Source organism: Hyposmocoma kahamanoa, unplaced genomic scaffold (assembly GCF_003589595.1).
Source record: "Hyposmocoma kahamanoa isolate Upper Pololo Valley unplaced genomic scaffold, ASM358959v1 92, whole genome shotgun sequence".
NCBI lineage: Eukaryota > Metazoa > Arthropoda > Insecta > Lepidoptera > Cosmopterigidae > Hyposmocoma > Hyposmocoma kahamanoa.
In genome coordinates this window covers 12,834,683-12,848,888 of record NW_020654748.1, presented here as the reverse complement: position 1 = coordinate 12,848,888, position 14,206 = coordinate 12,834,683, and the positions used below count along the sequence as shown (strand labels likewise).

Genomic DNA, 14,206 nt, shown 5'->3' with positions numbered 1-14,206 from the left:
ATTGCAATAAAACGGCAATTTCATACTTTAACCCCTAATATTTGCCATCTCCTGAATAATCACTCTTTATAAGATACGAGTTTGAAGAAGTAAGGCATCATTATGCATTATCCAAATGGCAATAATACAATTTATAACATACTTGAAGAGGAAGGCCAAACTAAGAATACCCTCAAACAATTATTGTGTACGAAGGCATTGATGTGGGTTGACGAGGCTAAAGATTTCTTAGAAGGCTGTAGTGTAGTCTCTTCCTACTCCCATGGGAAAAGAGCGTTAAACGTATGTATGTATGTACAAGGTGTCCAGAAAGAGTATCGGGTATTTGTTTTCGCGCCATATTCGAAACGGGGCGTCTAAAGGGTGCGGGGAGGGGTTCGTGGGGTCCGCCATTTTGTGGAGTTTTAGTCACGATGGAACAGTACTCGAGGACGCATCGCGCATTTTGCGTACGAGCGTATTATCGTAATGGTGATTCAATAGTGACTGCTCAACGTCTCTATCGTGCGGAATATCGTACACGCCACGCGCCAAGTGACGATAGCATTAGGAAATGGATCAGGATGTTCGAAAATACAGGTGCGACAGTTAAAATTCAAAACTCTGGTCGTCCTCGTTCTGTTCGCGATGAAGAAACAATTGATGAAGTTGAGGCGTCGGTTCGTCAAAATCCGTCTTTATCCATCCGAAAGCGAAGCCAAGCGTTGAACATCAAAAAATCGTCTTTACATTGGATTTTAAAGAAAGACTTGCATCTAAAAGCCTATAAAATTCAATTGGTTCAAGAATTGAAGGATACGGACTATGCTAATCAACTGAATTTTGCGAATGAAATGCTGCAGCGATTTAACAACTTTAACAACATACTGTTCAGTGACGAAGCAAATTTTCACCTGAATGGTCATGTTAATAAGCAGAATTGTCGGTACTGGGCAGTGGAGAATCCGAGACGAAAGCATGAACGACCCCTGCATAGCCCAAAGGTCGTTGTTTGGGCCGCTATGTCTGCTAAAGGCATAATTGGTCCTTATTTTCATGAAGATCAACGAGGCCGAGCAATTAATGTGAATAGTGACCGTTATTGCGATATGTTGCGAATTTTTTGGTCCCAGAGTTGCAGGAGTTTGCAGGTTTTAACTTAAGAACGTGGTTCCAGCAAGATGGGGCCACTTGCCATACCTCAAATGACTCAATGGAAGTTGTTAACGAATTATTCCCTAATAAAGTCATTTCGCGAAGGGGTAACATCAACTGGCCTCCCAGAAGCCCCGACCTTAGCCCGCTTGACTATTTTGCATGGGGATACCTTAAAAGTAAGGTTTATCAAAACAATCCGACGAATCTAACCCAGTTAAAGCAAAACATCAGGTCAGAAATGGCAGCAATATCGATAGCTATGTGTCAACGTATTATCGCCAATCTTCGTTTCCGTTTAGAAGAGTGCCAGCAACGTAACGGTCATCATTTGGATAACATCATCTTTTCCAAATAATTCTCCAATTCATATGCTAATAATACACAATAAACTTTTTTATTACATACAAATAAATTTTGTTTCATTGAACTTACAAATACCCGATACCCTTTCTGGACACCTTGTATGTATAATTGTAAATGTAGTGGAATATCGACTATGTAGGAGATCACCATACAGAGAGGAGGCCACTACTTGGTACTTGGTACTTGGTGCAACGGGCTGGTATCCGCAACTCGGCGACAAAGCGCCTATTTTGCGTGTGGTGGGTGCAGGGTCCTACTCGTGCCACCCAAGCTCCTCCAGGAATCTCAGCAGCCTCCTTGGTTTGCTGAAGACTTCGGGGAGCGACCTTGGCACTCCAAGGTTTTTTTCCCTGTAGTTGGCCACGCCGGAGCACTGAAGTAGGATGTGCGCAGCCGTTTCCTCCCCCTCCATGCACGCTCTGCATAGAGGGCTGTTTGTGATACCTAAATTGAAAAGGTGTTTATTGTATGGACCATGACCCGTTAGGGCGGCAGTTAGAGTGCGAAGCTCTTGCCTTTTAAGTTTAATTAGTATTTGAGATAGACTGGCATTGAGCGTTGGGAGTGCTTCCCTCGCCTGTCTACAAACCGTAAGGGTGGTCCATGTATTATTATGTGAAGATTTTGTACCTTTGTGTATAGTTGTTCTGGACCATTGGCAGGGGAGGGGCACTATCGGTTCTGGTCCTACAGCGTCCGTCTCCGACCCTTTCCTGGCTAGTTCATCTGCTGCGTCATTGCCACGTGAGCCGCTGTGTCCTTTAATCCACTGAAGAGTTACGTGGTTTTGTATACATACCTCCATGAGTGCTTGATGGCATTCGTAAATGAGCCCTGAGTTTATGTCATAGCTATTCAGCGCTTGAAGTACTGACATACTGTCGGAGAGTATTCGAATGGAGTAGTTCTTTACTTTTTAGAGGAGGCTACCTGATCACATGACTACAAAATCAAACCCCAAATAATGGAATGAACTATATGTAATAATAAAATAATGGAATTATTCTTGAGAGGAGAGAGAAAGGGAGAGTATAGTATAATTTGTATTTCTACAATTCGAAAGATGGGTTTTAAATCCTTATTTTAATGTTGGGTTGCATTAGTGCATAGTTGCATTAATGACGTTTTTTACAAATTTTTATTTACTAGGAAATGAAACTATTTTTCCGGATTTAAATCGCGTATATTTGTTTTTTCAATTCATTTTTTATTTACTAGTTTATTACAATTTCGAACATTATTTATATCCGGTGCGAATATTGGCCAGGCTGTACTTTATAAAAGTGCACAAATATCCCCTCCATATATGTATTATAGTTTTTGCAGACCGTTGATCACTCGTTCATATTTTCCACATTCAGGTCAACTCATATTTGATTCTTTGCTTTGGAATCAATCCGCGTATAACGGTATAAATTTCTTTTTCCCACCATATCGGGAAGTATGCGTTGTATTTCCATCAATGAGTAAGAACCTGTAGCTTTATATTTATAAAAAATATCTAAGTACAATCTGGCCTTAAATTTCTACCAACTACTTATTAGTATTAAGGATGACATTTTTTTCAACAACCATTAAAATTAATACGAACAACATTTCTAGGCATATTGAAGTAACGACTGGGCCATCGCAACACTTCGTCTTTAGCGTCAAGTTTTACAGTGGGGTAGACCGTGGCACTGTTGGTTTCTCGGCACCACAGCGGAAATGGGCTATGCTTTCCATTGGTCAGGTTAGAAATTAAAACCTTTTGTAAACATAACTGCTTATATTAGTTTATCTTTTAGCAGGGACTACTGAAAAATTAGTCTATTTGATTGATCTCTTTGATTTTAGTAGATTAAGCAAGTATATTAAAAAACTAGAAGATTTCTAAGCTAGGGTTAAACCTTGCCTAATTAAACCCTGAGTGTCGAGCAACTGGGGTCCCGCCACAAAGTGAATTTTAATCCATTTGTGGTGAAAGTACCAACTCAACATCTGTCGCCCTTTATGAAGGAGGAGTTTTGGCCGAAAGGGTGTCATGTACCGACGTTTCTGAGGCCGGCTACCGGACACCCACGTTACGTCACACGTCGCAGAGAATACGTGTAAATAATTAGTAATTAGCGTTTTATTATATTGTATTTATGAGTCTTTGTAACCTGAATATAAATAAGAAAAGAAAATAAATAATACAGTAAAAAGGCTGTGAAACTCAGTGATCATGGAAATCTGTACTAGTGATCGTTCTTTTGTAATTATTGAAATCTTCTTTTTGAAATTCTCTTTGAAATTATAAAATATTTATTAATAAATAAGAACTATAATGAATACCGCATAAAAAAATATATACAGTTCACGAAAATATAGAGTTATTATTTGAAAAATTCCTTTTCAGCCTCTTGATGTCAAAATCTTCAAGCCACAGAGTGCAGAATGCCTATGCAGTATTACAGTGGAGGCGGATTTTATGCTCAAGAAGACGTGAGTACATAATCAAATTATACCTACATTGCGTCTTTCTTATTGCTAATACTGAGTGATTGCCGCAGTGTGGCTTCATGTTATGGCTACAGTAAAAATAATTCAAAGAAAAGTTTGAAAACTATTGACTAATACTATTCCTTTTTTGGCCTGTTTCAATAACAGAAGAATAATTATCTTTGTCTCTCAAAGAAAAGTTGACGGAGTTCCAAAGAGTTTGTTGATAATGCGATATTAATCAATAAATCGTAGCTGTGCACCTGTATTAATAGAATCAGGGGTTCTATTGCATGGTGCTAGTTCATTGTTAATGTCTCCTTTGCTAGTGCCCCAAGCTTTTATTTTTATTTGTGCACAGATTGAGTATTAGGTCTGGAAATATTATTTAACTTGTGTTACATCTTGGAGAAGAATAGAACAAAAAGTCAGTCGGCTCAATGATGGATTTCCCATCCGTATCAAGTTGGGTTATATTGTAAAAAAACACGTTTATTTACAGGAAGATTAGAAATAAACTAAGGGATTTCAATTAATGAAAATATTTAATAAATCTCGAACAAGTTCTTAAATTAATAAAATTATAAAATAAGTACACTAAAAGCGCAGCACCTCCACTTACTATAATCTATCAAAACCATTTACATTAAAAAAAACAAACCATTAATAATAATAATAACGTTCACACTCAACATAGCCCCGCACTAGGGAAACCCTGTGTCGCGGGTGTCATGGACACACACAATGCAGCCACAAATTACACCTAAACTCACAACAGAAATAAATGTAGGCCGTACAAATATGTCTCCCGGCCCGAGAATCGAACCAGGGACCTCTGCGTGGCAGTCCGGCATGGTAACCATACAGTTACCATTAGTTTTTATTATTGTAATATGTATATTGAAATACAATAAAATAGCGTCGAACACCCGTACGCTTTAGAACCAAGACCATTTGGGCCGTGTTCTGGATAAATGAGTTAATTCACAAAATGACAGTTTCGAGATATTGAGCATTAAAGATTTTTGGCACTTTTTTTCATTGTTCATTTAATTAATGAAGTTTACAGGACAATTATATATCAAAAGATTTATAATGAAGTAAGTTTTACATTACGATCAGTTTATTTTTTTAAGTTAACAAATTTACGATTAGTAATTAAATGAAAATGGTTTATTCAAAACTCGATGTATCAACAAAATTTATTTATTTTGTCATAATAAAGAATTGACGTACAATGGTTTCCATAATTTTTGTTTCCATAAGTAGGCATACATGTTACAATAGTTTAGTTATATGTATAATGGGCCCAGTACGGCATGGTAATTATTGAAAAGTACTTAATACAAAAATTCACATTAATTTTCTACATACTTATAACAGTAAATAATTACGAAAAATTTTAGTTTGACATTTACACAAATTATAAAATTAGTATTACATTTAACTAATAACATTATATATTACGTTCTAAAATTAACACTTAATTTCATTCCTATGATAGATGTGTATGAACTGTATAAAATGTGGTTTCTAGTTAAGAAGATCATAAACAACTTATTATTATTATTGGTACCAGAGTATTGCTCGCATCTCTTGGCTGGAGCTCCCAAATACCAGCTTGACCCACTTGAGTCTCAAATTCTTTCACCTTTTGTACCCTCTCGCTACCAATTTTGTCCCCACTTTTATCCCTTTTAATTACCATCGCCTTCGTCTTACTCACATTCGCCTTCATTCCTTTTCTTTCATATTGAAATAAACGAATTAAGCTTCAGTTTTCGCAATGAATATCTCGAAAGGTGCGCTATTAGCCAAATTCTAATTTTAACAGTAAAAAGTTTATTCTAATCGTCCAATCCTCAGTTTCAGAATCTATATCATTTTCCAGTCAGTCCATATCATCGACAAAATTTAAAGTTTTTACATTTTTCAAAAAAGTTGTACGTGTTAAGCGTACTTAAACTAAATCGTTTCAAATCATGTTGAAGGATATGTGTTGTAATTCGCATTTACGGTTTAACCACACATAACATTTTTGCGAAATTAGCTTATAGACGAGCCAGATTTTGTGAAAACAATTTTTTTATTCAACTAACAACTATTACTACGATTTTTTTTAAATGTATTAGTGAAAAGAATATTAAACTTTATATTACAAGACTGCATTCATAACTCATTTTACGATTTTCTGTGGGTTAACACGTTTATGCAGAACGCGTTCTGTCCGTTCAGACTGCCCATTTAATCTGTTTTCATTTGTTGAAAAAAAAAACAGGAATTTTAGTTTTTATAATTTTAAATGAAACACATTCGATAAGCCGTTAATTGATAACATTCATCGACCTAATTAATATTTCGTGAACTACACGCCTGTTAACGCGTACTTGGCATGTTTGTATGGTGTTTAAAAGATATCTGCATATTTTTGTAAACAGCTTGCAAGCAATGAAGGGGCCTGGGTGTCTAGTAGTTTTTAAAAGTGGCGTGCTGGTTTAGTGTTTTGTCGTGAATATTAGTTTTGTCAGTAAAGACAATTATTTCTTAACTCCCTAAGACCCAGCAAACTACAATGGGAAAAGCCTTAAACACCCTATATAAAAAATTAAACATGTAAAATGTACTAAATACAATTACGTGCTTCAGGCCCAAAAAAGTATACCTCAGTTTTGTATGAATCACGTATTTTTCTAAATGTTCTGTGATTCCGAAGATTAAATATTATAAGATTCCGTCTGTGCACCGGCCGTACGACTCACAAAGCCAGCAAAGCGTTCCCAATCATGGACATTTCTAGTGTAAATATTCGTATGCCCCATTTTACTTTAACTAGGCTTTACGGAAATTCTAAGAGAAAATATTACTTTAGCACCTCATTGGAGCCATATGATTCGGAGCAAATGGCGCGCGACTTCACGATCCAGTTTTCGAACCAAGTGTTTACTGTCGGCCAGCAGCTCGCATTCTCCTTCCAGGACAAAAAGGTTTTGAGTCTTATCGTCAAGAATTTGGAAGGTAACATTATTTATGTTGAATTCTGAACGTAGTATAAGATTCTCTTTAATTTTAATCATACCTATTTATCTATAGTTCCTGTAGCACCTTTATAAGAGCCATCTTATCATATTTTTTTAATTGGCTAAGAACTTCCTTAATAGGCTAATGAAGTAAACAAATATTAATGACATGTGCAGCGGTGGACGTGCAAGCGATGGCGCAGGGGGCGAAAGTGGTGCCACGGCGAGTGCGCATGGGCCGGCTGTTGCCTGATGCCAGCGTGCAGTTCGACAAGGCAGAGAATTCCGCGTTGAATCTCGTCGGCAAGGCTAAAGGGTACGATATAAATGTTAATAACATTTTAGTGCAGGGTAGCTCTAATACACAGTTGTCTTTACAGAACTCTCCACTAGTGGGTAAGGCGGTATGGCCTGCTACAGCTAGATGCGTAAAATGTGTAAAACCTCTTTTAAAATGGAACCTTATGGTTTACATAGTTTACAGAGTTTAAATAATTTAAATTAAATATTACAGCATCGAAAAATGAGAGTTTGTGTTGCTTTGTGTTGATGGCCATCCAGTCATCAATAATAAATACAGACAATAGGTATCTTAACTATCAGCAGTGTATGCATTACCTACTAATCATCACATTACCGGTACAGGCCACATAGAAACCAAGAATAATCATCCTAAGAGACTATTCTTGAGATTATTCACCGATAAAAGCTGTCTTGAAAAGACTTAGACTTCTGAAAAAAGCTCGCCTTTATCGGTGATAATTTAAATTAATTAAAAAGTATATAACATTATACTATTTCCGATACATAGCCACTAGTTGTTGGAACAATATTCCTCTTCCTATCCGTAACAGCATCAAAAAAAGAACTTTCAAGCAGAAGCTGCAGGAGTATCTTAAATATGCAGAAATTGGAAATATGAGTGGCTAGAATGTTTAAAAAAAATTAGGATGAAATTACATTGGACTGAATTGAATTAAATTGAATTGAATTGGTTAGAATTTGAATTGAATTAAATTGGTTTAAAACCCAAAAGTTTTACGAGTGGCGTCTCTGTCCTATGTGGTCCTGGTAGAATTCCAGCGTCGTGGGCAGCCGCGTCATTTATGTTGAGTCAGCGCCTTTTCATTGCCATGGCTTACAAGGGAGATATTAGTAGAATATATTACTGTGTTACGTCTAAGTTAATGTCTGTATCATGTGTCTGTGTATGTATTTGTCATGGTGGTGAATAAAGATTCTAATCTATCTATCTATGTAGAAGGATGTTAATAGAAACGGGTTATGTGCTTCCACTAGGAAACAACCGCGCCAGTCGATCATCAACCCAGACTGGGACTTCGGCAAGATGGGCATTGGCGGCCTGGACAAGGAGTTCAACGCCATCTTCCGCCGAGCATTCGCCTCGCGAGTTTTTCCACCTGAAGTAGTAGAGCAATTAGGTGAGTAATGGCTATAGTTAAATTAGAATATCATTTTTTTGACGTACCTTCCAATCGGGAGTTCTACTTCATTCAGCCACGTGAATTACGTGCCATATAATATAAATACACTCCTGGACACAATTCGAGCCACCTTGCATTTTTATCGTTAGAGGGCTAAAATATTTAGCTTTTTTTTGGTTTTTGTTTGTTTTGTCTTACTTTGACGTTTGTATACCAATCAAGCATTGTTTAAGCTAAGGGCATTTAATACCGAAAATGCAAGGTGGCTCGACTTATTCATCCGGGAGTATATAACACCAAAACAATGCTGTACTTTTTTATTTTAGGTCTAATTTGAAAATAAAATAATTAGTCTACTGTCGTTTTAATTTCCTTATTGTGTTTAGTCGAGTGCTTCAAGGCTGATTTTGCGTTACATAGGGCGCACTATAAGTTTCTGGAACTGGCCACTCACATAAACAATATTCAAAAAGTAATTACAACATTTGAAAATGGAACTCTTTGGCTGTAGAATACAGTTTGTTTCATCTGACTGTCACTTGTTTTTACATTGTGGCGTCATTTTAGAAATTGGTTGTCTACATCACCATGGATTTAACTCGTGAAAATTTTTGTAGTATCATTTTCTACGACTTTAAGTGTAATTTAACAGCTCAGCGGAGCTTCCCCCGTTTTTATGATGTTGTTGAGTATGAAGCACCATGCAAGACGACTATTTATAGCTGGTTTGCAGAATTCAAACGCGGTCGTGTGAATCTCAGTGACGAATTTCGTTATGGTCACCCGTCCATTGCTGTGAACAACAAAAACATCGATGCTGTGCGCCGTGTGATCAAAGCGGACAGGCATGTGACATACCATGAGATTCGGGCATCTTTAGGCATAGGCATGAGTCAAATACAATCAACACTACACAAACATTTTGGTGTGAAACTGTGCTCTCGGTGGATCCCACACAATTTGACTGAGGCTTAAAAAACGCATCGTGTCACTTGGTGCAATGCCATGCTTACCAGATTCAACGAAGGGGCGTCAAATTTGGTGTGGGACATAGTAATAGGTGACTAAATATGGATTTATAGTTACGATCCCAAAACAAAGCCGCAATCGAGCGTATGGGTCTTTCGAGATGAGCCGAAACCAACCAAAATGGCGCGCGTGCAAAGTGATTGGTACACGACCATTTGTTTGCCGGAAGTTATTGACAAACTACGTAAAAATAACCATAAACGCCGTATTGTCTTGCACCACGACCATACCAGTTCTCACACGGCTAGACAGAAAAATGAATTTTTGAAGGTGAACAACCAACGTTGACCTTATGAGCCATCCCGCGTACAGTCCCGACCTGGCAACTTGTGACTTTTATTTATTTCCAAAAATTAAGAACCAGTTACGCGGTCAACGATTTTCATCACCTGAAGAGGCTGTCGAAGAGTATGAAAAATATGTTTCAGAGATTGTCACGGAGGAGTGGCATAAATGTTTTCAAAATTGGTTCATTCGTATGAAAAAGTGCATTAACGCTAACGGAGAATATTTTGAGAAACAATGAATTCATTTCTGACCATTTATAATATTTTTCCTTATTTATTCCGGAAACTTATAGTGCGCCTCACGTATTGAGAATTTTAGTTAACATTACTTGAAAAGAGTTTTTATTTATTAAATTTTGATGTAAACAATGTTAATCTGTTACAGTTTTTAAATCTTCGACTTTGTCAGAAAATGTATTTTGTTTCATTTTTATTTTAAGGTTGAGTAAGTTGCTGTAAGTCGACGTTAAAAGATGATAATATATTTGCTACTTTATGTCTAATTCCTATATATTTATATAATACATTTTACATTCTCACTTTTTTTTGGAAAACTTTAAAATATGTCTTCTCTTTGTATTTTTCATAAACATAGTTCTAAATACAGTGTATGTATGTATGAACTTACAAAAAATGACAATTCAAATGAATTTGTGCTCAGTAATTTAATGAATAATGAGTCGAGGGTGATTCCAATGAAACAAGTTCGGTTATTTATTCCATAAACGTGACCAATATTCAATCGATAGTCGATAGAATATGTATCGACTGTAATCACTAGCTGCTCGCAAGTGGGCAACACTTTTGCGCAGTAAACTATCATTTTACTCTGTCTTAAAAAAAGACTGACTATAGTTCGATACGACAAGAAGGTTCTATATAAGTATATACTACTATTACTGATTGAAAAATCATTTAAAATAACATTTTGAAATCGGTCATATGTGTGTAATTGTTAAATTTGCCAGGCTGCAAGCACGTTAAAGGCATTCTCTTGTACGGTCCCCCGGGCACGGGGAAGACCTTAATGGCCCGACAAATCGGAAAGATGCTCAACGCGCGCGAACCCAAGATTGTCAACGGTCCGCAGATATTGGACAAGTATGTTGGCGAGAGTGAGGCCAATATTAGGCGATTGTTCGCTGATGCTGAGGAAGAGGAAAAGAGGGTAAGCATTGTTTCGAATACCGAGTACTCGGCCAGGAGTGTGGCCGAATATCCGAACACATTCGGCCAAATTATTCGGTTCGGCACATACGAAAATTGGCACGGAAAATGTTACCACCACTTGTTAACTTTAGTTATTTTAGCATTATATTGTACAATGACACAAACAAGGTACTTTGATTTTCAAGTTTAGAATTCAAATTTATGGTTTTGTAAAGAAAGTAGTTTAACTTCTGTTTTTTTTTATATTATATGTATTAACTGGTCGATTAACTTTCAAAAACTTAATTTTATTTTGTTTTTCAAATAGCAAGTACTTGGTTATTTTGTTAGCGTTTACTTAGTCGTGAGTAAACTGCATAATAAGTATGTGGTAATGTTTGGTAATACCAAATACTAACTGAATATTCGTTGCAACTCTACTTTCCATGAGTCTTGTATCTTCACCTCAAAGATTACGGAAGAAAATGCTCCCCCTATCGAACATATATAGTACCACGCACCAAACACGGAGGTACAAAATTACCTCTTTCTCTCTCTCTCTCTCTCTCTCTCTCTCTCGCTCTCTCGCTCTCTCTCTCTATCTATAACTTTATGATAAATGATTAACAAAGTACGTTTCTCGTAGTCCGGGCCGAACAGCGGTCTTCATATAATAATATTCGACGAGATAGATGCCATCTGCAAGGCCCGAGGTTCGGTCGGCGGCAACACAGGAGTCCACGACACCGTTGTCAACCAGCTGCTTTCGAAGATCGACGGTAACATTTTATCACTATCATCTAACTCTAAACATTATCAGAGCAAAAGTGGTGTAACATACGTCTGATTTTTTTTTTACAATATTGCTTTAAATCATAGGTTCCCAAACAAAGCAACAAGGCTCACCGCCCGCTTCGGCAACGCCCACCGCCACAAAAAATAATGGAAAACACATTTTTTATATTAACACAAAAATATCACAAAGAGAAAATTATATATTTGTAGTGTAGTTTATATAAATAATTCAGTTTTTTTTTTTTTTCAAATACGGTGGCACCCTCTGGGCAGCTTCAACGCTCCCCAATTGCTTCCGGGCCCTACCACCCCTATAATACTCTTCAGCGCCCACTGGTAGGCGGTAGGAATCACTTTGGGAAACTATGCTTTAAATGATTACATAATTATTTTATATTTGGATGCTAAAATAATGGAAAATAAATATCTATCGGTTATATATATGATTACTACGTATAAAATGAATTTGTCTAATTTTAAATCCCTTATCGTCTTTTATATGCATTGCATGGGGTTACACCGTTTTTGCGCTGATAGCCTCAATTATATAAGTATCTGTGTATCTACTACTAGCCTCTCGAGAACCGGATGAAATCAAGTGACAGAGGTCTGACAACCCTGTACACTGGCTGATCTGGGGTCAGAACCTGAACTTGTAAGGTTTCTGCGCGCACTCAGGTTATAGTGCCCTTCTCGTATACCCTTAGAGTCGGTAGGGAGGGTCACTAGAATCAAAACTAAGTCGAAAGATATGAGGCTTTACCTATGTGTCTATATTACTCAATTAAACACGACTCGAAAATCGACTGAAAGGGAGCCTCAGTTTTCCTGAAGAAGTATGTCGCACTTTTATTTTACCCCACCGAAACTCCTGTGCACAAATTTCTTATAAACATAATAGAACTTCCAAGTGTAAGTTGTACTGAGTTGGCACTGTATAAGTACGGGGGATGAAGGAATTTTGTACCTAAATCCACAATGGCTTAAAACATTTTATAATACAGGTGTGGACCAACTCAACAACATCCTAGTTATTGGAATGACGAACCGTCGCGATATGATTGACGAGGCTCTTATGCGACCCGGTCGGCTCGAAGTGCAGATGGAAATCGGTCTGCCCGACGAAAATGGTCGAGTCCAGATCTTGAACATTCACACAAAACGGATGAGGGAGTATAAAAAGATTGCTGACGATGTTGATTGCAAGGTAAGATCTGATTTCCGTTTACTACAAATTTAAAATGATTTCTGTTCTGGCATTACTTTACAGAAATAAATGTTAACAAATAATTATTTTTTTATAAAAAATACCGACTTGAAAAGTTTGTGGAATTACATCTATTTGCCAAGTTTTATCGAAATCAGTTACCGGAAAGTGTGCGAAACCGGATTCATCCCTTAGTTTTCCACATGGGAACAATATTGAGGTACCCACTTTCCAAAAAAACAAGAATCATCAAAATCGGTTACATACATTAAAAAATACAGTCGAATTGAGAACCTCCTCCTTTTTTTGAAGTCAGTTAAAATAGAAGTAAACTAATTTACAGTAGCGGTAGGCTCCTTCTGAAAGAGTTCGTCCAGGAAAGTACTGCCATCTTACCTAATTCTACCGCCGAATAGTAATGTGAGCATTACGGTGTTCCGGTTTCGAAGGGTGTGCCTGTAATTGCACCAAACTCCTGCTGGTGAAATTACAGGCACATGGGACTTGTCAACTTACGAGGGTAGTTTGATAAATACGTGATTGAAGTTCAAATGAAAACTGGAGACGAAACGGGTAGTGATTTGGCCGAATACCGGATATCCGGCGAGCAACTGGCTCGGATATCGCGCGATTGTTGCGATCGGTTTACAGCGCGTGTCGCCGGGATTGATTGCACTTTCACATTGACGGATTGAATTATTGTGGCAACTTGGTTTTGGTTAAAACGATAAATTTATTCGATAATACAAGCAAACATACAACAGCAAAATGTCAACAGTGAAAAAAAAATTGCCAATTAAGCAATATTTTAATATCAGTGCTGTTTGATTGTTGTACTGAATGAAAATTTCTTGTGGTGAAGGAAAAAAACAGTAACATAATTTCTTTGTTTCATTAATCAAATTTAGTTTCAATTTGATTTTATTAATTTGTTTGTAATTGTAATGTGTTTGTACCGGTTTTTGCCGAAAAAAGTGTTTGTAAATCTATTTACACGTTTCATTATTATCGAAGTGAGATATATTATTTTACACATTATGGTATACGAAAGTTAAAACATACTTATAAGCATACACTAGGAACAAAGCCTGTCTCGTAGGTAAACAATTCAAGAAAGAGTTAACAATATATACGCGAAAAGTTAATAAACAGTAATCGGAATTGAGGGCGTTAATTTACCTAAATACAGTATTAAATTTATTTTTTTACTGTTTATTTTCCAAAATATTAGGGGTTAAAGTATGAAATTGCCGTTTTATTGCAATAAATTCTTTGAATTTTCATAGAATCTTCATGGTTTGAGGTTTTCGAATG

At 36.8% G+C, this 14,206-nt stretch overlaps 1 protein-coding gene across 1 annotated transcript in view; it reads left to right on the top strand.

Moving 5' to 3' along the window:
* The window catches only part of LOC113236396 (vesicle-fusing ATPase 1-like), a 26,461-nt gene that overhangs the window by 2,589 nt on the left and 9,666 nt on the right, over positions 1–14,206 (top strand). The window contains exons 3-10 of the mRNA XM_026472432.1: positions 3,103–3,232; positions 3,881–3,966; positions 6,833–6,978; positions 7,158–7,296; positions 8,280–8,422; positions 10,710–10,909; positions 11,537–11,669; positions 12,690–12,892. Coding sequence (XP_026328217.1) covers positions 3,103–3,232; positions 3,881–3,966; positions 6,833–6,978; positions 7,158–7,296; positions 8,280–8,422; positions 10,710–10,909; positions 11,537–11,669; positions 12,690–12,892 — 1,180 coding nt within the window. The remainder of the gene's footprint in view (positions 1–3,102; positions 3,233–3,880; positions 3,967–6,832; positions 6,979–7,157; positions 7,297–8,279; positions 8,423–10,709; positions 10,910–11,536; positions 11,670–12,689; positions 12,893–14,206) is intronic.